This window comes from Polyodon spathula, chromosome 23 (genome assembly GCF_017654505.1).
Source record: "Polyodon spathula isolate WHYD16114869_AA chromosome 23, ASM1765450v1, whole genome shotgun sequence".
Lineage (NCBI taxonomy): Eukaryota > Metazoa > Chordata > Actinopteri > Acipenseriformes > Polyodontidae > Polyodon > Polyodon spathula.
Genome location: NC_054556.1, coordinates 27549442 through 27575291, shown reverse-complemented (window position 1 = coordinate 27575291; position 25850 = coordinate 27549442). Strand labels below are relative to the sequence as shown.

The window sequence follows — 25850 nt, the reverse complement described above, 5'->3', positions numbered from 1 at the left end:
TTCAGCTGAGGTCCCCCCTCCTCCTCCCCTCACTCACACATTCAGAAAGCCCACGGTGCAGTAGAGGGACTGCAAGGAGGCGCCTGTATGAAGGGTAAGGAATGAGTGCTTTATGTTCTGCCACATGCTTTGCCATGCAGATTTCACCATTCCTGTTTCAATGGCCTCATAGTACTGTAGGTCATAGCTTTTGTTCCTTCAACCATTTCTATCTGCACACAGGATTAGAGATGTTAAACAGCACAGAACATGCTTCCAATATTCCTTTTTACACACACACACACACACACACACACAAAGAGTTATTGTTTTCACGCTGTACTTATTAAACGCTATCGTCAATATCAATGTGTCCCAGACCGTGTATTTATTTATGTAATGATAATAATTGATACTTCTAATTCCATGCACAACGGACAGACACACAGGAGCCTGATTTTTTTTCACGGTGCATTACTAGTAATCAGATGGGAAGCTAGTCATTGTCTACCAAGCTTCCTAATCTGCTTTATTAGTGTACTTTTGAAGCACATTCTTATTTTCTTTCCCAGACTGAACTGGGTTCCACTCAAGGCCAGACAGTTTTGTTTGCTTTGACAGTTTTTTACAGAATGGCTCTGGAATCAAACATAAGGTCTAATGGCAATCTGCAGTTGACATGCATGTACTGTTCTTTTCACAGGACATGGGAAACGCTAGAAAAAAACAAACAAAAAGCAAGCAACATATCCAGGGGCACATGTAATGGAAATAAAGCCAATGAGAGAGCAGACATGGAGTTCACGGCATTGGTTTGCACTATTTTAAAATGTTAAAGGAGTGTCTGTGAAAGACAGTCTTACAATTGGAATTGCACAGTACTCTGCTGCTAGTGACCCGATCACTATTCAAACCTCTCTGTGTTTCTAAAACACAGTGATATTAATAAAGAAGGTGTTGAGAGAACCCTATAATGACAGTTAAGATGCAGGGTAAAGAAATGATTCCCACTATTGAACACATTTTGCATGGAAATATTTTTTTGCGCTGGGTGTTCTATCTGTTTTTCCTCGGATAACATTCTTTCCAAAGCCGTACTGAAGCCACAGAGAAGAGCTGCGCAGGAAGAGCTCTGAACAGCTCTGAACAGATCTCTGCAGCTCTGAACAGCTCTCTGCAGCTCTGAACATCTCTATGCAGCTCTGAACAGCTCGGAACAGCTCTGAACAGCTCCCTGCAGCTCTCTGCAGCTCTGAACAGCTCTCTGTGGCTCCCTGTCATTCAAGATGAGAGAAGGGATGTTAATTTGTCAGAAATCATTCGGGAATAAAGAGAACAGATGGTATTCTCCAGGAATGGAAATTCTGGAGCATGCTTGAGTACAAAGTTAAAATATCAAGTTTAGAAAGATCAAGATTATTAAATAGTAAAAAATAAAAAATTACATTATAATTCTCACATTTTGAAGGCAAGAAATAAAAAGTTAGTAATAAACTTATTGTAAAGTGCTTTATGCATTAATTACAGGCAACATTACAAAGAAGTGAAAAAAACAAGAGAATAAAGGAAAAGGTTCATTTAGCTTGCTGCTTTCTCGAGAAAGATGTATCAAATATATAATGAATGAATATAATTCTTCTCTAAGATCGTTATAGTAGATCTCTACATGTTTATTGATGTCCTTTACTTCCAATCCTTGCAGCAAGACAACTACTGGTTATGCTGAAATCTAACCATCTGCTGATTGACTAAAATCCATTCCTTAAATTCCTTCAGATTGGAAAATTGGATAATTAGTAGAAGATTGTGCTTATCTCATATGCCTACATTCTTGAACAGATTATTTTTAAAAGGAGTTTTATTTCATCCGATGGATTTCCCTGGGCTACGACCTGTAAAAGGAAGGCAGGTAGAAAGTTTGAAACTGGAAGTGAAATATTAAGCAGAGACAAGGACAGGATTAACCCTGAATGCTAGCAGTGCTATGCCCGCTGTGAGGCTGCTGTGGGGCTGCTCTTCTCTTCGATGCTGAACTCAGGGAAGGACACACACTCTTTTGTTGCCTGTTTTCCCATCCTGCCTTGTATACCTTCTTTGTTTCTGCTGGCTACAAACACTATATTTATTTTAGTGATCATGAATGGTAATAAAACACTGTGTCTGTTATTTTAATTTCAGCAAAGGATCTGAAGAGTCTAGTGGTCAATTGCCTTGAGCCAGTTGCCACTAGTGGAGCCGCCTGCTTGGTGCAGGAAAGATTTTCAATTTGCAGCATCTCATTTCCAATTCAGGAAAAGGAGTCTTAGCTGATTAAACAAATAGAGTTACTGTGTGATGATGAGATTGCACTGGCCCCCATGAGAAACTGTGCAAGAACTGGGCTTGTGATTTATTTACTTAATAGAGAATAGACACCAACAAGCACAGCTTTGGGACCTGGGAACAAGCCTTTTATGTGTACCAGGAAATGAAGTTCAGATTTGACTGGATTACAGACTTGTTGTTTATAGAATGTGATGACTTCATTCCAATCCATTGCTGCTTTTTGTATAATAACTCCCTATAATTAGATCAGCCTTTCCAATTCACTCTCTGAAGGACTGTGCTGAAGTGAAACAGTGAAGAATGGAAGCGTGTGTCTTTTTAAAGCATTAGATGTAAACTACGAATACTGAGGAATGCAACCTCAAAGTCTCTTAAACCAAGACCACGTTGATTAAAATAACTTAAAATGGTTAAACAGATACCAATCCCATGTTTCTTCCATCAACGCTTCAGATAAATTCCCTTCCTCATAGTGCATCCGAGGATAACTCTTCAGATAAATTCACTGCCTCAACCTTTCCTCATAGTGCATCCGAGGATAACTCTTCAGATAAATTCACTGCCTCAACCTTTCCTCATAGTGCATCCTGGGATAACTCTTCAGATAAATTCATTGCCTCAACCTTTCCTCATAGTGCATCCGAGGATAACTCTTCAGATAAATTCACTGCCTCAATCTTTCCTCATAGTGCATCCGAGGATAACTCTTCAGATAAATTCACTGCCTCAACCTTTCCTCATAGTGCATCCGAGGATAACTCTTCAGATAAATTCACTGCCTCAACCTTTCCTCATAGTGCATCCGAGGATAACTCTTCAGATAAATTCATTGCCTCAACCTTTCCTCATAGTGCATCCGAGGATAACTCTTCAGATAAATTCACTGCCTCAACCTTTCCTCATAGTGCATCCGAGGATAACTCTTCAGATAAATTCACTGCCTCAACCCTTCCTCATAGTGCATCCGAGGGTAACTCTTCAGATAAATTCATTGCCTCAACCTTTCCTGATAGTGCATCCGAGGATAACTCTTCAGATAAATTCACTGCCTCAACCTTTCCTCATAGTGCATCCGAGGATAACTCTTCAGATAAATTCACTGCCTCAACCTTTCCTCATAGTGCATCCTGGGATAACTCTTCAGATAAATTCACTGCCTCAACCTTTCCTCATAGTGCATCCGAGGATAACTCTTCAGATAAATTCATTGCCTCAACCTTTCCTCATAGTGCATCCGAGGATAACTCTTCAGATAAATTCACTGCCTCAACCTTTCCTCATAGTGCATCCGAGGATAACTCTTCAGATAAATTCATTGCCTCAAGCTTTCCTCATAGTGCATCCTGGGATAACTCTTCAGATAAATTCACTGCCTCAACCCTTCCTCATAGTGCATCCTGGGATAACTCTTCAGATAAATTCACTGCCTCAACCCTTCCTCATAGTGCATCCTGGGATAACTCTTCAGATAAATTCACTGCCTCAACCTTTCCTCATAGTGCATCCTGGGATAACTCTTCAGATAAATTCATTGCCTCAAGCTTTCCTCATAGTGCATCCGAGGATAACTCTTCAGATAAATTCACTGCCTCAAGCTTTCCTCATAGTGCATCCTGGGATAACTCTTCAGATAAATTCACTGCCTCAACCCTTCCTCATAGTGCATCCTGGGATAACTCTTCAGATAAATTCACTGCCTCAAGCTTTCCTCATAGTGCATCCTGGGATAACTCTTCAGATAAATTCACTGCCTCAAGCTTTCCTCATAGTGCATCCTGGGATAACTCTTCAGATAAATTCACTGCCTCAACCCTTCCTCATAGTGCATCCTGGGATAACTCTTTAGATAAATTCACTGCCTCAACCCTTCCTCATTAAATACACATGTACTTACACATAATTACAATGTTATTATACATCGTTACAATGTACTTAATGTGTACTTCTTTTTACATCCTATAACCCTAAACCTAACCCTATCCCTATCGGCCTAACCCTAACCCTATCCCTATAAACCTAAAACTAACCCTAACCCTAACCATAACCCTAAACCTATAACCCTAACCCTAACCCTAACCCTAATCCTATCCCTATAACCCTAACCCTAACCCTAACCCTATAACCCTAACCCTAACCCTAACCCTAACCCTAACCCTAACCCTAACCCTAACCCTAACCCTAACCCTAACCCTATAACCCTAACCCTAACCCTAACCCTAACCCTAACCCTAACCCTAACCCTAACCCTAACCCTAACCCTAACCCTAACCCTAACCCTATGACCCTAACCCTAACCCTAACCCTAACCCTAACCCTATAACCCTAACCCTAACCCTAACCCTAACCCTAACCCTATCCCTATAACCCTAACCCTAACCCTAACCCTATAACCCTAACCCTAACCCTAACCCTAACCCTATCCCTAACCCTAACACTAACCCTAACCCTAACTCTAACCCTAACCCTAACCCTAACCCTATCCCTATAACCCTAACCCTAACCCTAGCCCTAACCCTATAACCCTATAACCCTAACCCTAACCCTATTCCTATAACCCTAACCATTTTCTGATACAATTGTGTATTTACATATAGCGTGCAGAAATATGTCCACATTAAGCACATTGTAGCTACGCATACTAACATTGTAATTATGTGTAAGTATATATATATAATAAAGTTAAAACAAATGGTCATTATTGCAACAGGCAATGAACCAGTCTTTTAGGAAACACTGGGTAAACACATACAAGTCTTTGGTGAACGCCAGGGCTGTTAAATCCATGACGAGGCTGTCAGATTTCTATTGGTGTTGCAGGGTTTTCTTCAGGGATGGGTTAGTGTTGAATCCACCAGTTCTTTTCTAATATAATTTTTACTGCAAACGAATATCTGTGGATTGGCTGACTTGGGCTTGGAATCTGCGTCACTCTTTTGTAAACCTCAAATATGTACACAAGTGAATAACTATCATATTCTCTGTACTGTGTACCCTGGGATACTGCATGGAAACATGTACAGAAAGACTTTCGCTTGTGATTGGAATAGACATTTCGCATGGTGTTCCTACATCAGACAAAAACACAGCTGAAATAAAAGGGGGTTGTTTTCCAGGAAGCCCAGGCTCTCTGAGCAGGCTGTGTTCAAGCTGCATGTCTGTGTGATCCACTTTATGAAGAGGAGTGGTCAGTTTCACCTATTGTTCAAACAACACTTCAATACCCATAGCTCTAAATATTACAGCAGCACTTCCCAGCATAGCTTTGCAGCCTACATAACTTGTATTGTTATACTAGAAATATTTATTTAAACAGGAACACGCAAGGGCTTGGGGAAATGAAATGATATTGTAACCACCAATTAAAATAACATCAAAAACAGGATTAAAGACGCTAGTGCTTATTTTCTATTTGCAATGCAGGCTTGCAGCTCACACAAGATTGTGGCTAACTTGTTTAGGAGGGAGGAAACTCAAATTGCAGATTGTCACGAGTAAGCTTGGTCCGTGTGACGCATTGTCGGTTAACAAATGGGCAGAATCAGCATTCAGAAAACCTCCTTCTAGTCTTTCTAGCCTCAGTTGCACCAAAAGAGAACTTGTTTATTAAACGGCACAGAAAGAGCTTTGTTGGTTGGGTCTGTACAGTGGAGCTTCCCAAGCCCCGTTGAGAAGACTCTCGGATAGGTATGAGTCTTTTCATCCCTGGCTTGGAGCTGCACTGAAGCCCATTAAATCACATTCATTGTGACGCAAACAATGGCTGGCACTGTAATGAGGTTAGAGTGTATTTCATCGGGTTCACTGAAGCAAGCACTGAGGTCAGGCTCAGAGGGATAGGGATTAGAGGCTTGAAAAGATTATTCTGTACTAAAAAGAAGCAAATTGCAGAAAAAAAATTTAAAAACACAAGACGTTGTTCTTGAGAACATTGGAGCCGCATCCCTTTCCAGAGCTCGTCTCTAGTCGAGGCAGGGGGAGTTTGTTAATGTATATTGGGGTGATCAAGTATGTGGCTCTGGGGTGCCTGGAGAACCAAACCCCAACATACACTCCAAGGGAACATTCTTCTTTGAATCACTTTAACTGCGTGTTCTAGAGGTTATTACAGAGTTAATAAGCATGTAAGGGTACTACTACTACTACTACTACTAATAATAATAATAATAATAATAATAATAATAATAATAATAATAATAAATGTATGGTATTGATGTACTATACATTATTAAGGGCCAAAATGAGCCAAATTTGAACAGCTCATTAAATGTATCTGGAGTGGAGCCAGTTGCAGTACATAGATAACAAGTGACAGGTGCTCAAGAGGCTTTCCCAGGAGAGACAGCTGCTAATGAAACCAAGTGGATGAACAGGGACTAATTAGATAGAGGCGTGCTCCCTCCAAGCAAAGAGGCAACCTTTTTATTAGTCCTATTAATAATCACACAAGCTTACTCCCCAAGGACGGGTCTCAGCTGACATGGCTCTGCCGGGGCATGCTTTTCTTATTGATCTGGGTCAAAGAATCAGAGGGGCTCAGAGGTGCATGTGTGGGTCAGTATTCATCTAATTACCGAGAGAAACCAAACCGGTGTTCCACAGCAGCTTTATTCACTCACAGGTTGGACCCTGCGATGTGCTGGAATTCCACCGAGGACTCATGAAGATGTTATAGTTTACTGTAACTCATGAATGAATTGCAGAAGCAGTGCACAGCAGTGCTGAAAGCCCCTAAGTAGTAAATGCCTGTTTACTGTGTGCATTGCTTCAGAGTGTGCACTGAGCCAAAGCCTGGAATGCAAACCAAATGGAACTGCGGTTACTTGCAGCAGTGGGAGGTTATGAACACATCTTTAATCTGCACTGCAGCTCAGGGTGGAAATCAGGGTCCCCTCTGCATCCAGACTGGAAACGGGGTACCCTCTGCATCAAGACTAAAAACGGGGTACCCTCTGCATCCAGACTGAAAACGGGATACCCCTGCATCCAGACTGAAAACGGGGTACCCCTGCATCCAGACTGAAAACGGGGTACCCCTGCATCCAGACTGAAAACGGGGTACCCCTGCATCCAGATTGTATGTTTATTTTGAGGAAAACTAATGTACTGTTAAAGTGGGGAATACAAATAAACTATTGAGTGCAGAACTGATGCATTCTTTCCCAAGTTAGACGTAATGACTCAAGGTTCAGATTTCAGGTTTGTATTTCCCTGTTCATGAGGAAATACTATATACCTGATTAAACTAAGAGGCAGGATTCACCCAAAGCATACAGCATGCTCGTTTTCCTCTGGTGGACAGGGCTATTCAATCAAGCTTTAAGGTTTGACATAATAAGGTAAACTTGCCAAAAACCTCAACAGTTGATAAGCAATTTTGTTTTACAGAGAATGTCTGGATAATTTGACTCAATGTCTGGGTGCTTTCTGAGGCTGTGCAAAAGCTCTCCTCTGAATTATAAAACCCACACAAAGTCTTTCATTGCCTGGCCAGGGTTTTAGCTTCAGTAATGAAAATAAAAGCACTGTAATGTTAACAGCCCACTCCACTGCAGATTGCAGTTCAGCGTTACGGGAAAGAGAATTCCACAAGGACAGCAAGTGAACATTGTAAAGCAAAGAGCACCTCTATGTTCTGGCAATATCACATGGAGGACAGGAGAAGGGGCTTCTTCAAGTTACTAGAAAGAGCTGGAGCAGTGAAGAGGGTCTTTTCAGAAGCAGCGAGCCCCCCGCTGTGCAAGCTCTGAGCATTTCTACGCCTCATTTCTAGACAACATGTATTTCATTAAACATAGTTTTCTTTTTTAAAACCAAAGTACCCTTATACCAAGCACCACTGTCTTTCCCCTATACAGTAAAGGTTTACTGCGGTATTTTTCACAGTAGGTTTACAGTTTTCCCCCAAAGCTTTTCCCCAGGCTTTTCACTTTTCTGCAAACCAGCATTTCTAGTTCTGGCAGCAGTCTATTTTTTTTCTTTTTTTAGGTACATTTTTAATTTGCAAATTATTCTCCTCTTCTGCAGAACACAGAAGAGATGTAATTGCATCATAGCTGCTGACAGACAGACTTGCACACAGTCACAGGAGTGATTTATATTCAATAGCGTCAGCTTATTACCTGCTGGTGTGGAAATAAATTCTACTGCTATAGCACTTGGTGTAATTATTTACTTTAATTGTCTTTTGAGTCTCATCTTAAAACATCATGAAAATGTCATTCTTCCATTCGTGTACTATTGCACGTTTAAGACCGTCTCTGCCCATTTTAGATGCAGAGAAGCCACACACAGGGTCCTTTGGAGACTCTAGCTGGTACAGAATTCAACAACTCGGGTTTGAACTAGAACTGCTGGATCTGAGCATATAACCCCAGTCCTGGCCTCCTTCCACTGACTGCCAGTGAGGTTCAGGGGCGATTTTAAGATTTTACAGGGCACGTAATCATATGGCTCCTAAATATCTAATAGACCTCTGATGTGTTTCTGTCCCCTCTCGTGCCCTGAGATCAGCTGATCTAAATCTGAAGCTAGGCTGCGGTCGATGGGTGACCGTTCTTGCTCTGGCTATGCCCCGTGCCTGTGGAACTCACTGCCACTCACTGTAAGGGAGGCCCCTTCTCTGGATGTTTGTAAATCTCGCCTGAAGACCTACTTTTACACTAAAGCTTTTTAAATTTGTTTTTTCTTAATTGTATTGATGTTGATTTTATTTTTGCTTTGCTGGGGTTGTTGCATTGTTACTGTTGCGCAGCACCTTGAGATCTCCTGAAAGGCGCTTTATAAATCCAATAAATTATAGGACTTTGTGTAACAAAACGAGCCCAAGGCAGGCTCCCCCTCCAACGTAACTATGACAACGCGTCTTCTATAAATATATATAATATATTATATATATATATATATTTCACAAATTCTCTTCTTATATGACTTAGTATCCGCGTCGACCCCATATATATAAAATATATACTATATATAAAATCCAATTAAATTTATATATATATATATATATATATATATATATATTATATATTTATATATATATATATATATATATATTTTTTTTTTTTCTGGCAGGGAATATAAAGTGTGGTTTGAATGTAATAAAGCAGTAATTGTAATTTATTCTAAATAAAGTTTAAGAGAAGAAGCCCTGTATTCATAGGCAGTGTACTGTGGGCTGGGGAGTCGCTTGCTTTGGATATGTTATATTCTACATTATGAGCCCTGAACAGAGAGGGTTTCTATCAGACACTGGGGCTCTGTGTGCTTCCAGTTTGATAGAATATCGAGGGTAAAGTGTTATCCCTCTGAGACCTGGCTGTAAAATCACTTTAGCGAGGGATATAGACTGCATTATTCTATATCTTATACCTGAGTCAATGGCAGTCTGTTTTCGTTATGTTCTTTCCTGATTTCTGTTTAGTACCAGCGAATCTTAATTCAGGAATTGAACTAGTCATGCTTAGCTTCTCTCCTTTGCTGAAGTGTAATTTGAAGAGCAGATGGGAAAAGATTTATCTTTACATTTTGGCAAGCAAAAAAAGCTGGACTGGGGTGAAAGTGCTATGCAATAGGAGTCTTGTCTCCACCCCAGGTGCAGTGAGTACAGAGATGCTCCTCATAGACAGGGCTGCTACAGTGTTCTCTCAGTTCCTCCTATCATCCTCATCTCCCTGTTATCATCACCATCATGTAGAAAAAATGCAGCTGGCAAAGACTCAATGAACACCAGCGACAAAGACCTTGATGACATCACAAAGTGTTTGATGTGCTTCCAGCACACTGCGCTCTGGAAATGACAGCTTTTAATAAGTATCTTCATTCTGTTCCATTATTCAGTTGTGCTGGGAATGATTAAGCCCCTAAAATCCTCACTGTCCTGCACCAGCTCTGTCAATATGGATTAATGTCTGTGTGCCCAGGAGGAGGAATTTGTTCTGAAGGAAAGGACGGATCAACACAGATCCACTGTCCAGGGAACTTCTTCACTGCAAATATCCTGAGGTGTTGAATAAATATATCACTTCCTTTACACCTTTCCAAATACTCTCCTTTATCCAATACATTGAAATACTGTTGAACCTCTCAATCTGAAGAAGTGGGATTCATCTGGTAATCTATATAGCTGTGCACCTTGAAGGAATGGCGCAGCGTGACCATGCAATACGAAAGCAGCTTTTAGACTGAGCTTCATGATGCTTTCTATCTGTATTATTGTTCTTGGTGCATGCTCCTCTGTTTCTGGTGTGCATTGCACAGTGAAGACATGCATATAGACATGCTTCCAGGTCATTTGTAATATTTTACACAAGTCTAGTTTATGTATTCCCATGGATTTTTAAAAATGCACCCGCTAATAAATGTGCATGTGTGGTTAAAAGGTACGGCGATACTGTTAATGTGCTACAAAGTGCTTACCCTATAGTAGAAAAGAGTGCAGAACAGACACGACGTTCCTAGAACTAGCACTCGTGTGTCGTGTTTGTTAACGCTAGTGTGTGACATTAAGCAAAGGGGTAAAGCAGCTTCTACATCCGTCTCATTCACGAGAAACAAGACAGGGGCTGGCAGATACTTTGGGTTTTGTTGGTTTTCTTTTAAAGAAAGCACATCCATCTCGGCTCTCCAGTCATTTCTATTTGTTTGTTTCTTTGTTTTTTCATTCTTTCTGAATGCATCTCATTTTATTTAGGAAGTTTCAAACATGAAAGTCCTGTATCCGCTAAAATGCCACATTGTGCATTGAAGAGTGTTTTTTAAAGAAATTTCCAAGATCATGCAATGTCTAATGTTAATTCCAAAATGTGTGTGTGTGTGTGCGTATATATATAGATCGATAGACAGACACAGACAGACCGGCCAGCCGACCAACACAGAGAGAGAGAGAGAGAGAGAGAGAGAGAGAGAGAGAGAGAGAGAGAGAGAGAGAGAGAGAGAGAGAGAGAGAGAGAGAGAGAGAGAGAGAGAGAGATGTGTGCATCTTGTTTAAACATGCAAGTCAGTTGAATTACAACCCAGGAGAAGCCTTTTCTAAAGAGAAGCTCAGCAATGCCAGACCCATGTCTACAGAACTGCTGGCCTTCTGACTGGCAGAAGACAGGCACCTGCTCAGGGCTGCACCTGTAAAAGCAAAGGGACCTTTGCTCAGCTCCCCAGTCAAACACTGAGAATATCTGCGGTGAGACCCTGCGCAGGTTCAGCGATTTAGACTTCACTTCATTCTGCTGAACAAAGTGCTTTCTGACATGGCAGAGTAGTGTTTGATCCCTGCCTCCTGCTGTACCTCATGTGAATCATACTGATTTTAACCTCTGAAAATGAGAGGCACATTGTAATCTGCTTTCCACCAGAGGAATGTACAGAGACCTCTGGCACAGCATGGCACAGCTGCCATGTACAGCACACACTTTTTAACATCAATGCTCTATCCCTGACATGTTTTCTATACAAAAGCTGCACCTCCCTGTTTCAGCCACAGTTGGTAAGCCAGCAGATCTGACAGTAGGTGACAGAAGGAGCTCACTTGGCAGGTGTTTCTGTAGCCTTAACAAACATTCAAGGATGACTCTGGACTTTGCTACAGATTTAACCATCCTCAACTCCCCAGGAGTTGGAGGCAGAGCCCCTGAGGAATCCTGGATGAGACCCGGAGCATCAGGGACCAAGGCAGGTTCTCACTCCAGCCTGCAGATATTCTCTCAGTGTAAAAAGAGGCCAGCCAATGCAAGCTTTGAAAACAAAGGTTAACATACAAGGTATGAGCGCCATCTGTAGGAGAAGGATAGAAACTTCAGCTAGAGCACAAAACACGTGTATGTGTGTTCCCATGTGCCCTTCCCTTTAAAAAAACTGTCAATCACCTGATATGCTTCTTGCAAGTTCGTGACAAATGCATGACCCTGCAAGATGCTTGTACTCATAGAGGTTAATAATAATAATAATAATAATAATAATAATAATAATAATAATAAGCTCAGTTTGGTCTGCAAGTCGTTTTGTAACTTTGCAGTGTTATTTGACTTTCACAAAAAGTATGCAATTCATTGCAGTTAGACAAGCAGACAAATTAATACCGTATACAGAAGAGCAGCGCCACCTATCGACAGGTAGTTGAACCTCAGCACACAGAGGCTTGGCAAAGCGGGGTTATTGGGTTCAACTGGTTCTGTTTGGCTTGTAATAATGCATTTGACATTATGTTGTTTATTTACTCTGGTCCAGTTCGTTATTATGCTCTATTCGAGGACATTTACCACAGAACACCATGACCTCAGTTTCGGGTTCCCTCGGTGCTCTGCCTTCGGATAAAGCGGTGACGAATATTCCCTAGTCACGTGATAAGGATCAAACAGCTTCAATGACATCAACGGTGGGGCGCTTGTGTGTGAACGACGTCGGCGGTTTGTGCGTCGTTGCGGAGTCGCTGCTGGTGTTTGCGTGTAAACAAGCCGAGGTCCGAATAGAGAAGCGTGTATGTGCGCCAAAAAAGATAATGCACATTGTATTATTTAAAAAACCGCAGGTATTTATTTAGCAGGTGGTAGCCCTGCGTAATGATAAGGTAGTTATTTGCTGTTCTGTTTGCGGGAGAAGGGTGCGCTGAAGGAGGACTGCGAGGGTATTCCCGGTTGCTTTCGTTTCGTTTCGGCCACGCTAGACCAGGCAGCTCTGTGGGAAACTCCCTGGATGTGTACGGGCCTAGTTCAACAGGGAGCACAGCCGCAGCCGTGAGTGCGCTCTCTTCATTTATTACACTGTTATTATATATCTGTGTAGATACGAGGCATAGGGGTGTGTGTGTGTGTGTGTGTGTGTGTGTGTGTGTGTGTGTGTGTGTGTGTGTGTGGGTGTGTGGGTGTGGGTGTGTGGGTGTGGGTGGGTGGGTGGGTGGGTGGGTGTGTATGTATATATATATATATATATATATATGATAATATGATAGCACAGCTTACACGTTTTCGGTATAGCGCTTCTGTTGACGGTAATGTGGTGACCTAGTAATCTAAAATAAATGACATTCGTTTCGTAATTATATTGTCAGTGTTACTGGACGGCAGAAATACTTTCATTCTTCATGCAATAATAAGTTCGTTTTCTCGACAGTATCTTATTAAACAAGTGAAGTAATCAATAGGTGTGTGTGTGTATATATATATATATATATAAACACACACAGATGTGTGTGTGTGTGGTGTTTATGTGCTGTACGTGTTTTTAATAGGAGATGGGTGGGGCAGTTTGTGTCATCTGATGAACTGAGACTGACTAATGTAATGGTTTTAATTGATCTGGTAACTTTTTCAGCTGTTACCAAGCTGGCAGGAGCACGACGTTTTTGAAAATGGAATCTGAAGTGAAAGACGGAGAGGAGGAGAGTCTGCAGACAGCTTTCAAGAAGTTGAGAGTGGATGCTGAAGGGTTTGTGTAATTAAATATCCAGTACAAATTCTGATATGATATTAAAGATGGAAATATGACACCTATTGCACAGCTGTTTACCCATTCCAGGTTTTGCTAGGAGCTTGATTGGCTATAGTGCATAGGTAACAAGCTTAGATGTGTCTTGTTAAGGAATGGATCAAACTGCTCTGCATTGGGAGTCTTATTTCTGTCCCTGCTGCAACCAGTGTGATTGTAAAAGTGGACCGAGTGAGGTTGCTCAACCATTTTGCCTGTGTTGGAAAGCCCAGAATCAGAATGGGCATTTTCACCTCCTTCAGTCACTTTCTCAGCTTGAAGGGACACAGTTACACAGCTCTTCCTTTGCAAGCACGGTAGCCCACCCTGGGACCCTTTTCTCCATCTCAGTCGCATCAACCACAATTAGAGGGAACCCCCTTCCCAGAATTGAGTCCACTTCAGCCGGAATGATCTGGTTTTTATTTGCACAGTTGTACTTATTGCTTGCATTACAAGTATCATTACGGTAAGCTGTGTCTTTGTATTGTACAGTGTGCTTTATTTATTGATAATAATCAGTAAAGTTCTAACAGAATTGACTGGATTATTAGTTCTTCAGCTCAGTATAAGCATTGCTTTAAGGTGTATACTGGCATGAAAAAGTGTTTAGGAAATTAACTTTGGGGGCTCATCACGTGTACGAGGAGAGAAGTCCTTGGAGAGGATGAAAAGGTAACCAACACCATGCAAGCAACAGGTAGTTGTACAACAACTCTTGCTAGATTACAAGATTGGCACATGGTGCATGCAGTTATTCATCCCTGGTTTGGATGAAGTGTGAATTCAAGCTGAGGGTTTGCGTTCTGTTTGTGTGTTCCCAGGTCTACTGCGGCAGCTCGAGTCTGTGAGTCAGCAAGTCAGAGGACACCAGCTCGTGCAAATGCAGAAGGAGCCAAACCCAAGACGGCGTGTTCAAAAGAGAACTGGCATGGGTGAGAGTGCTGCTTTACTGGAATCTTTCACTGTTGTATTTATTGGAAACCAAAAAGTACAGTCTTGAGGAATTTGTGTTTGATTTCATTCGCATGTTGTTAGTTCTTTTTGTAACCATTCCATAACACTGCAGGTAAATAGGTCTGCTGATTCTTGGAACATATTTTGCCACGCAAATATGTTGGGAAATGCGTATCTGAAATATATTAGTAAAACATGTTAGTCCTTGACTTCGTCTACATATTAATTTTGCTACTTGTTTTTAATTCACTAATTAGTTTAACAGACGCTTACGGATTTAATGACAAAACAATGCATTACTCAGTTTCGGCCCTTTTTTTTTTTCTTCAGTTAATTTTGCATCCTCTTTTCACAATAGATGTGCAAGGAAGACATCGAGGGGAGCTGTTCGAAGCCAGCGCAGACGCCGCTCAAAATCTCCCATCCTTCACCCTCCAAAATTCACCTACTGCAGCTCCAAAGTGTCCCCACCTACCTGCCAGCTCAAACACAAAAGCCAGCCTGACCCTAACCAAGGATGTGTTTCCCTCGGCGCTCCCGCTAAAAAGGAGCTTTTATCTGCAGGGAAATCCTCCCCAGTGTTCGGTGCCACCGCTTACCCACCCTACATTCTTCAGCCTGGGGGAGCTGTGGCTCCTGGAGAAATTGTCAAATCCACATCCACCTCCCACGAAGACGACGACGACGAAGGAGCTCCGAAACAATCCTCGCCGGGGAGCAGCCACCAGAAGGTCAGTGAAAGTAAGCTCAGTTCTAACTCCCCATCTGACTTCCAGTCTCTGTCCAAGCTTAGCGAAGACAAGGACTGCTCCTGTCCCCAGAAAGAGTGCCAGTGCAAAAACTGGCAAGGCGTGGAGGTGTACTCCTTCACTGGCCTTCGAGACGTCATTTCGGAATGCGAGAGGAACATGATGTCAGAGGGCATTTCTCACACTCCATCGCAAAGGAGAACTGGGAGCAGTACTGCGACAACAGGGTCCCCGCGCTCCTGTTCAGAGCAAGCCAGGGCGTATGTGGACGACATCACAATCGAGGACCTTTCAGGTTATATGGAATACTACCTGTATATCCCTAAGAAAATGTCACACATGGCAGAAATGATGTACACTTAAAATAGATCTGTTTTTTTTTTTTTTTTAATGGTTGAGCATGGTAGTGTAAAAACAAGGCAACTAGAAGTTTACCTTTTGTCATGCTGTTCTGATCAAGCTGCTTGTAATAAGCACTTCTCTCTGTTTTTTGTTTTTTTGTATCCTGTGTTCTCAATCCCAGATTACACACAGAGTGACAAGGTAGATTTCAGTGAATCTGAGTTTTTATTGATCCATTGCTGCAATGATCGTTGACATGATAAAGTTGCCAAAGTTCTCCATGAGTATTACAGGTATGATTTTTGTACTGTATGTAAAGCCAACATTAGAACTATGTTCCTGATGCCAAGGACATATGATTTGTGTGTGGGAGCTTCCATTTCACTGTGTTGATTATACATTGTTAATGTTGCATCTGCGTACTATAACACTCATCATTCTAACATGATAGCAATCTTGTGGTTTTTTTGGGGGGGAGTATGTTTGTTTAAATAGTGAGTTTCATAACCTCAGCATTATGAGATCCTGTTTAAATGTGTTTTTTTTTTTTTTTTTCATCAAATTCATGAGAGTGATGTGTGGGCTTGGGCAAAAAAAAAAACCCTAACCAGCAACAGTAATATGCAGTACATGTGCATTGTTTAATTTCGCCAGATATTTATTTACACCCAGATTGATTTGGTAATGCCATTTTTTACCTAGTCTGTTAATAGGTAAATATTATTTAATGCTGTGTGAACACAGTTGTCTTAACAATTATCATATTATGTTTTTAAAAAATAAATAAATAAATAAATTTCAATGAATTATTGAAGTTGTCCAGTCTGCTAAACTAATTGCCTTTCGGGAAATACCTTGACTTTTTTTTTGTTTTGTTATTGTTGCAATTCCATTAAATTTGTAATTTTAAATCAATGTCTAACGGCTATGGATTCTTGCATACCAACAAAACAAATATTCTCTGCAAGTGAACAAGCTAGTGAAGTGGTCTTTTTTAAAGTGTTTTCAATGAGGTTTTAAACTGCCAGTCAGCTTTGCTTCCATTTAGTTTTCTAGGTGAAGGAGTGAGTCTGGAGTATTAAAAAGCACAGGAGTCCATGATAGGGCCAGACACCAGCTACTTCACGACCACTTCTCTTCTAAGTCTTTAAATAAAAGTGGGGGGCTTTCTTTAAACATGTTTCAGAGGCTGTGACTCCTGATTTGTTAGAGTATATTCACTTGCAGGCTGCAGTCTCTTTTAACCTGGTCCTACATCATAAACTCTGTGGAAAGCATTCTGTCCTTGTCAAAGCGCTGCCGTTTCTGCTGCTAACCTCTCATTTGATGTGTCCATTTGTTTTCAACGCTACGAAAATTGCTCAGGTAAAACCGAACGCTCTTTGATGTGGAACAACTTGCCAACTGTGTTCCTCCCACCAGTCATTAATCATAGTTATGTCAGACCTGATATCTTGCCTGTTAAGAAGGAAACTGACTGAAGCTGTGATCGTGTTAGGAATTAGACAGAGACCTAAACATTTTGTAAACTTTGAGATCTAATTTTCCAGTTTTAAGTGACTAATTTCATTGGATGTAATTACATATTTTATTGCTGTGTTCTCAGTAAGCAGGCTTGGTTAGGGGGAAGGTGTTTTCCTCATGAGAGTGCATTGCTGTATTAATTCCTAGAAATTAAGTACCAGCACAGTATGAATTTTAGACACTGGGCTACATAGGACTTCTTGCAGAATTGGTCATTTTGTCTGTCCCTTTGGTGTGAAAAGAAGTCAGTATTCTGAAAGGGAACTGTACCTGGAAACAATGGCATTACTTGGCATCAGAAACAGATTAAAATAGGGCTAAACAAAGCTTTACTGCAGGACATTGCTACTTTCTCATGCTTGGTTCTTTAGTTTTTTAAATGTTCAAAACACCACTACAGATATACTGCTGCGTCATGACTGCAGCAGCACCCTCTACAGCATTCTCTTTGAAGCACCTGCACATTCCAAATGGAAGCAGGAAATACAGGCAAAGTGCTCTGGTAAGAGGGAGGGACCTTGATTGTAAAGCCTTGGGTTTCCTCACCCAGTTCAGGTATTTCAGGTATATTCTTTTAAATGAGCAGAACAGTTGGAGCCTGTTCTATACCGGCAAGGTACATTGCGCTGTCTTTACCAGGGTTTCTGCAGTTATAATTAGGAAAGTCCCTTAATGCATACTCCCTCATCAAGATGCAAAAACACATTCTTTCAGAGCAATGATAAATCTTTATATTAGTTGATGCAATTCTAATGAACTGTAAACCATCAAGGATTGACAGTTTCTGCAAAACTTATAGCATAGCTGCAAGCCATCTTCCTCTTAATGAGGCAGGGTTTGTTTTTGAATTAGGGTAGACAATAAAAACTTAAAACCTTTATTTAGCAGCCTGGAATCCATATTGCTAAACTCTGTATTGATTTATTTAGCTAAACGATGCATTAATTGGAAAATCACACAAGCGAGCCCTAATAAGTTAGCACGGCATTTATTGTCCGTACAGAATTGAACAAAGTGCAGTGTGCAGTTCATACAGAGCAGTCTTTTAAGCAAGTGTCTTAAACAGAAGGGTGAGAACAAGTGTGGCGATGCCAGCCACCTGGGAGCTGTGTCTGTGGTGTCCAGTCAGAGCATGAACCGTATTGACAGAGTCCAGTCTCCTCTGTTGATTGTGATTGGTATTATCCACTTTCAAGTTGCACAATAGAAGGGGCGCTCACTCGTAAGGTCTGCAGAAACAGCTGCACTAACGCCAGACCACCCACTCAAGTGACACAGCAGACAGGGTCTTTTGCATCCAGAGCCTGTTTGACATTTGACATTCCTGCCCTTGATGTGTCGCTTTCTGGAGAAAGTGTGAATCCGGGCAAACGCTCCTCAGAGAATCTTGACATCTGTGTGTTTATTCCTCACTCCTTGTCAAGCAGTGGGGTCGAGATTCTGCAGTGTGAAAGACCCCCACCTGATAAAGGATGTCCTGGCTGTGTTGAGAACTCTGCTGCTCGCTGAGCAGTCGATGAGTGAGCCTGGATTGAAAGTGTGGTTGTATTATAATGCAGTATTGATGGCATATTAAAAAAAAAATCTGCTTCCGATAACATTCATAAGCTTACAAATGGTTATTTTTCTAAGGGAAGCTGATGCAGAAGATGTATAAATATATCGGCTATGGTTCTCTCTGCTGTAATGCCTCCCCTTGGCATATTGCAGGTTTGGCTGAGTGTGTGCTTGCGTTGTTTGATCTTTGATGAGATCAAGATGTTTGTTGCTGAACTCTAGCCTTTTAGACTGCGATGCTGATGCTGCATTTTTATTAGCAGTGCTGTTTGTGCCATTTATTGAAAGGGCTGCACAGTTTGCTCCTTTTGATATAGGAGCAGCATTTCAAAATGGGCACAGCTCACTTATTTACATGGTGAACTAGCCACTGCAGTTAAAAACACTGCCAAGAAACCAAAATCAGGAATCCTGTTTATTGTTTTTATGCTGCTGGCACGAGGCTTGTAATGTTATATAACTGCCACAGGGTGGCGCTAGTGCTTTTCACAGATTCCACGACTCACACTTCTGTCTCTGCAAAGGAGATTCTCTTAACTGCACTGAACTTTCCACAGGCCATTCTATTCTACAGGAGCATGTGACTGCCTGATCTCCATGGAAATAATGAGTGTGCCGTGTTCCATACCTTCTCTAGAGCGTGACCTCATCAGCTCCTTTGTCGTGGGACGATGCTGATTGTTCCGAAGCTCTGTAATGTCTGGGAATAAACAGGTTTGTGTTTACCGTATAAGGACGCTTTCACTTGCCGTACGAAACACTGAGCCCTTTTATTATTCTGACCTTTATTTAACAAGGTAGGATTCAGCTCAAGTTACATTTCTCATTGTTACAATACCTGCCTTCATGAATTCCTTCATAATGCTTCCTTATATACACAATACCAAATGAAACAGATTTCAAATGCACTTGGCTTTTCTTTCTAATAGTCACTGTAGTTGCTGTTGCTCTTTGGGGTAGACGGGACAAAGCCAGGTTCTCAGAGAGACTGCTTGACTATCGAGTATGGTCTTCTTAGGACTGTCTTTGTGTTAGTGCTGCACTATTGAGATGGACCTGTGCTGGCCCTGCCCGCGGGCACAAAGTGAAGAAACGGAGGTGTGATTTTATTATTGACGATTGATTGCTCTTCCTTGGCTTCTCCCTCTGTTGCAGGCCCTGCCCGCGGGCACAAAGTGAAGAAACGGAGGTGTGATTTTATTATTGACGATTGATTGCTCTTCCTTGGCTTCTCCCTCTGTTGCAGGCCTGTGTCTTTTTGACTGTATGGAGGTGGCCTATTTAAAAGCAGCAGCTTTTAAAGAAAACCTTGTCTTATTATCTCCTCCTCCACCCAGCTTGAAAAGTACAGGCTCCGAAAGCAAAAAAGATCAAGTTTGTACAAGTCGTCACACCTGCGGGCGTGTCTTTCAGTTTGTTTACCAGAATCTGCAGCGCCCTTTTCTTCTGGAAGCGCACACGTAATCTTGGCTTTTTCACAAACCCTGGCAGCCGTTGATGATCAGCTTAGTGTATTTATACATCAATCTTAAATAACGAGGCAAAACACTGAGCTGTTGATTTATGTATTTCTTTCAACTTGGCAGTGGAAAAGTTCCTCTTTTAAGAAGCTGGGCTCTGTGCCTGCAGAGCATTGGGGGAACTTCCAGGGAGCTGCTTTGCAAGTTCTTTTGTCGTCTTTGTCTATTTTCAAGGCAATCGTTTCTCATTTATGTCAGTGTCTGTTTAAACTGTTTAAAGATGTGAACAGTTGAACACCCCCCCTCCCCCCCGACACACACACACAAAACCAATCATATTTTTTGTGCCACTGAGCCTTTCAGTTCGAGAAAAGTTTCCTGGCCTACTTCTATTACAATGACTTGAATACAATAACTATCTGAAATAGTTCCCTAGCCTGTTTAATACACTTACCTGGAGAATGTGTATGTGCACCCCACAATAAGCATTGTAGGGAGGATAGGGAGGGTTTAAAGCCCTCAACACAGTATAGCTGCCCTTTGTGTATTGCTGCCGTTGTGCGAACGGGCTGATTGCCATATTAAGTATGCAGCTGTAACTATACCATGCTGTTGTTTGCTGCACCTTTCATGCAAAGTGACTGCAGAGATGGAACAGGAACATGAAGCAGCTTGATCCCGCTTCTTTAGTGTCTCTGCTTCGAACCTCTGTCCCAGTTCCAGTAGTTATAACACTAGAGGGTAGATTTGAATGAAACAATGACGTGTTCACTTGCCATGATTTCATTTGTTATCTTTGCTGAAAAAAAACGTTATGGATAGCTTCTTGGAAGAATCCAGCAGTGCTTCGCAGGGGACAAAAAAAAAAAAAAAATGTGTTCGGTTTTTTAGATTTAATTGAATCAAATTCAGGTCTGGAAATATGACTCCCGTTGCACAGCAGTTTGATCCATTCCTGGTTTTACTATGAGTCTGATAAAAACACATCTGAGCTTGTTACCTACCTATACAGTGGCTAAAAGAAAGAATTATTTCTATCCCTAAAATGAGGTCATTTTCTCTTTCAGCTTCAGAAGAAATGAGGTGCTGTAACAAAGCCTCGACTTTGCCAGCCATGTGTTATGAGTCCATCGTCACTCGTGTGATAAAACCTCTCCTGAAATGCTCAACCCCAGTGTCTCTGCCCCTCATTCAAGCCCCTCACTATTATTATCGTCCTTTACAAAAAATAGGCGGAATTCTCAAAGGTTCTTTACATGTGTCTTCTATTATTTAGAATGCTTAATGGAACTAAACTGCACTGCTTGAAAACAACTGCTTTGGTTGGGACCCGAGAGCAGGTAGTTTTCCATTACATCACTCACGATGCTCTTAATTCACTGGTGTGAACAGCATTTGGCAAGTGATCCACATCCATGCTTGTGGCTGTTTGCATGTTTGTTTGGGTTTTTGCAGTTGTAAAAGCTTGCAACACCCTCATTGCTCATAGAAAGTAACAGCACTAGTGTATCCATCGAGAAAACAATCAAATTACCGTGTGTAACTTAAAAGAAGAGAACTAAAACAAAACAAAGCCGTCCCCCTCGTTATGAAAACGTTTAAATACATGTAAAGAGCAACTCGACAATCTGGATAGTTAGCTGTGTGGGGAAGAGAGGGTTTACGTACAGACCAGGGATTGCTGGACTGTAGTCAGGCCAAGTACTGCCACAGTCTGCAAATAACACTTTAATTAAAGGGACACGTTTCATGGAAACAGATCAGCATCAAGGGGGAAATGTTCTCAAGTGCATTTGCTGCTTAGAAATTGTAACAATTTAAGATTATCTAAAGCCAACAAGTTGTATGTATTTTCTTTCAGAATAAATGCTTGTGCTCATGTCACATTAGATTGGATGGCTTTGTCACATTCCCCTGCAGTTTGTAAAAGAATAAAACAGTGCTGGATTATGTATTGATTTCCTGCTGTAGGTTCAGCATCCTGCCGTGACGCTCCGCTCCAGTGTAACAGGCCACTGATCTGGAGAGGAAACCGGGGAGGTGAAGGGTAAAAAGGGGCTGCACCCAGGAGTCAAACCTGCTGCTGTTTGGATTAGAATGAGAAGCAAGGAAGGGCTTGGGAGCTCACCGAGCTGCTTGTGTTCACACAGTGGAACAGTTCACAGGAGAAGCAAGTGTGCCAGGTAATGGAGGGCAGTCAACCGGCTGAAATGAACGCCTGCTTCCTCTGCCTCCTTTCCTTATCTGCTTTTTTGGGGAACAGTCCAGATTCTTACTGCAAACGACTTCATCTGAGGCATTACAGCCGATTAGCAATCCACAGGAGAGCGAGCGGCCCCTTCGTTAGCCTTTAAATGACCTCTCCTGTCTGATCCACAATGCAGAAGACATGCTGGTGCAGTGCAGGAATCCTCCTCTCTGTGCCTGACTCCAGGGAAGGGGCCCATCTAGATTATAGCAGATAGATTATAAAACTATTTATAAAGCTCCATGCAAATGTCAGCCAAACACTGGCCCTGTATTTAGTATGAAGCCCGTTTCCTGTTCTTACCTGTGTGTCATCAGTGTAATATCATGCCTCCAGCCCTCCATTCACAGAGTGCCTAGAATAGCTATCAATGCATTCTCACTGCATTCTCTGAGGCTTGTCGCAGCTATCCGGTTCCAAGCGGTTTGCATTAAAGGCAAGGCTGCATTCATAACCCGAGCCTGTAACACTACCCCTTTGTAAAGAAACGCAGCACAGGAGAAAGCACAGGCACAGCTGACAGGTGGCCGTCGTGACTTTAAATGTGATTGCAGCTTAACTGCGGCCTGAATCCCCAAGCCTGGCTTTGAAACGTGAAGGGAGAGGACTTTTTAATGTGTAGCTACAGGGGTGACATCACAAGGGGTTAGTAAGGGTGGTTCACTCAATCAAGAAACAAAGACCAGGGCAATTTCACATTTTGAATTCAATCAAGCTAGCACATAGTGGGTTGCATTCCCAGCATGCCATTGCAGTGGAAATAAATGTGATATAAATTGAATTGAAGGGCACATCCCCTTCAGTCACTCTGTGTATAATTGGACCATGTTAAGTTTCCTATCTGTATCTATTTTTTTTAATTCATATATGTTGTGGCTGGCAACTTCTGGAACTCGGTAGAGTTTGCTGTAACTGTTTTCAAACGTCCTTCGACAACACGTTCGATCCAGAGAGTCTGTCCTCTGTAATTTAATCAGTCTTCTGTTTGAATTTGCTTTGACTGCAATGGGTGTGTTTGAGGGTGAACCAACCTCTGTGCGTGTGTGTGTTTGTGTTGGGGTGAGGTGAGGTGAGGGGGGGAGGCAGATAACTTTAGTACGCTACTAAAAGGAAGCCAACCCCTCTACCCCCCCCCCCCCCCCCCCCCCCCCAAAAATAAATAAATAAATAAATCGGACCACTGTTTCATCTCTGTCAGGTTTAACTAGCTTTATCTTGCTCACTGAGGTCAAGGTGCCACTCTGAAAGAGCGGGGTGTTCCAACCTGGCTGATATCAATAATAACTGAAGAGATACACAGAAGAGCTAATATCTCCAAACAGACGCGTGATTCTCATTAATAATTGTATAGCTCACTGGCTTGTCTGCTGCACCCCTGACTGTGTGTCTGGATGTGTGTGTGTGTGTGATCTGCGTGGATCTGCAGATGTGTCTGGACGTGTGTGTGTGATCCACGTGGATCTGCAGGTGTGTGTGTGTGTGAGATCTGCGTGGATCTGCAGGTGTGTGTGTGTGTGATCTGCGTGGATCTGCAGGTGTGTGTGTGTGTGTGATCCACGTGGATCTGCAGATGTGAGTGTGTGTGTGATCCGTGTGGATCTGCAGATGTGAGTGTGTGTGTGATCCGTGTGGATCTGCAGATGTGAGTGCGTGTGTGATCCGTGTGGATCTGCAGATGTGTCTGGACGTGTGTGTGTGATCTGTGTGGATCTGCAGATGTGTGTGTGTGTGTGATCTGTGTGGATCTGCAGATGTGTGTGTGTGTGTGATCCGTGTGGATCTGCAGATGTGAGTGCGTGTGTGATCCGTGTGGATCTGCAGATGTGTCTGGACATGTGTGTGTGTGATCTGTGTGGATCTGCAGATGTGAGTGCGTGTGTGTGTGATCCGCGTGGCTCTGCAGATGTGTCTGGACGCGCGTGTGTGTGTGTGTGTGATCCGCGTGGATCTGCAGATGTGCAGATGTCTGTGTGTGGGCTTGGCCAGACATAGTTATACCGAGCTTGTTTAAAATGACAAGTGCAGGCATGGTGCACGTTTGCATGCAGAGACTGGTCCTTCTTACTGAGTTTCTATTCAGATATACTGTACTGCATGTGGGGCACGGGAAGAATTCTACTTGAGCCTTTTTAACATCTGGATGATTATACCCATAGAAATATACTCTGAAGTAAACATGGCTTTGTTTGTCGATGGGTATATCAATTCAGTGTTTTGGTTTTTGATATGAAAGTTTTGATCAGCTTGATTAGGAGGAGGTAGATCAAGTGCAGACTAAACACAACTAAATCACAGGAGGACAAGGAGGGACAGCTGTCCTGCCAAACAGACTCACAGCTGGGAGTAACTGAAGCTGAACTATACAAAGCTGTAGACTGCATTCAATATGGAAAACAGCTGTCACTCAAACCTCTGGGTACTCAGCAATGGTCTGGGTTAAGTGGTGCTAAATAAACCCAGTGGACAAAAAACAAGGGGTGTGTAATATGAAGATTCAATAGAATTGTACCAGCGCCCGGTCCTTAGCATCTGGGTGATCCCAAGACTCTGTAAGATGGGGTCTAAAAGGATCCGAGTGATTCAGCATGAGTAACGAGACTTGGTGATTCCAGCAGGAGCGGTGAAATAGTGCATTTTACCCGCTGAGCCACCTTGCCCCTCAGAAGCTGGCTAATGGCTTGTTGTTTTTCTCTTATCTGCAGCGAGGGAGGGAGGGAGATATCCCCACACCTGGCAAGTGCTCGCAGGCCTTGACAGTCAGGATTATAGTAAGTCAATATAATCAGTAAAATTTCTGGATTTTAAAGGCATTCCTAAATATATTTATAAAATATAGCGATACAAGATACAGCTGAAGCATTGGTCTGTTAATTGTGTGGTGTTGGGTGTACAGTGGAAACACAACCCAAGCTCCATACCTTATGAAGTTCTGGATAATGCCTCACTGAATATTAGTCATATCGGTTACACTGCTCAGTAAAGACAAGGCAGTCCAATGCATTTACTAGAAGGACTTGACGAGTATGGAGAGATTTATATCTGCTTCGAACAAATCCTCCAGATCAAGATCATTACAAATTAAACAGCTGTGAGATCTTAAACATCTCTCTCTCTCTCTCTGGTAGTTTGTCATCTGCTAAATTCATGGCCCTTTTTTATTGCATTCAGCAGTTGCACTTGACTCTGCGTTGCAGCAGCTTGTCGGATGTCTGAAGAAACTTGCTTTCATGTTCGCTAGCCTCTTGTCAGGGT

The 25850-nt window shown here is 42.1% G+C and overlaps 1 protein-coding gene across 1 annotated transcript; it reads left to right on the top strand.

Annotated features, from left to right (window-relative positions):
• The first annotated feature begins 12698 nt into the window (after positions 1 to 12698).
• LOC121298384 (oxidative stress-responsive serine-rich protein 1-like) lies at positions 12699 to 16663 on the top strand. The gene is made up of 4 exons (XM_041225494.1): positions 12699 to 13031; positions 13609 to 13722; positions 14586 to 14696; positions 15077 to 16663. Exons 1-4 carry the CDS (start codon positions 12991 to 12993, stop codon positions 15828 to 15830), a joined length of 1020 nt encoding a protein of 339 aa, XP_041081428.1. The 5' UTR covers positions 12699 to 12990; the 3' UTR covers positions 15831 to 16663.
• Positions 16664 to 25850: the final 9187 nt, after the last annotated feature.

What these genes read in the sequence shown, in the direction of transcription:
- LOC121298384 (XM_041225494.1), top strand. Translation starts at nt 12,991, where the DNA reads ATGTGTACGGGCCTAGTTCAACAGGGAGCACAGCCGCAGCC. An exon ending in TTGAGAGTGGATGCTGAAGG is followed by an intron (nt 13,723 to 14,585) that starts GTTTGTGTAATT and finishes GTGTGTTCCCAG; the next exon opens with GTCTACTGCGGCAGCTCGAG. An exon ending in TCAAAAGAGAACTGGCATGG is followed by an intron (nt 14,697 to 15,076) that starts GTGAGAGTGCTG and finishes TTTTCACAATAG; the next exon opens with ATGTGCAAGGAAGACATCGA.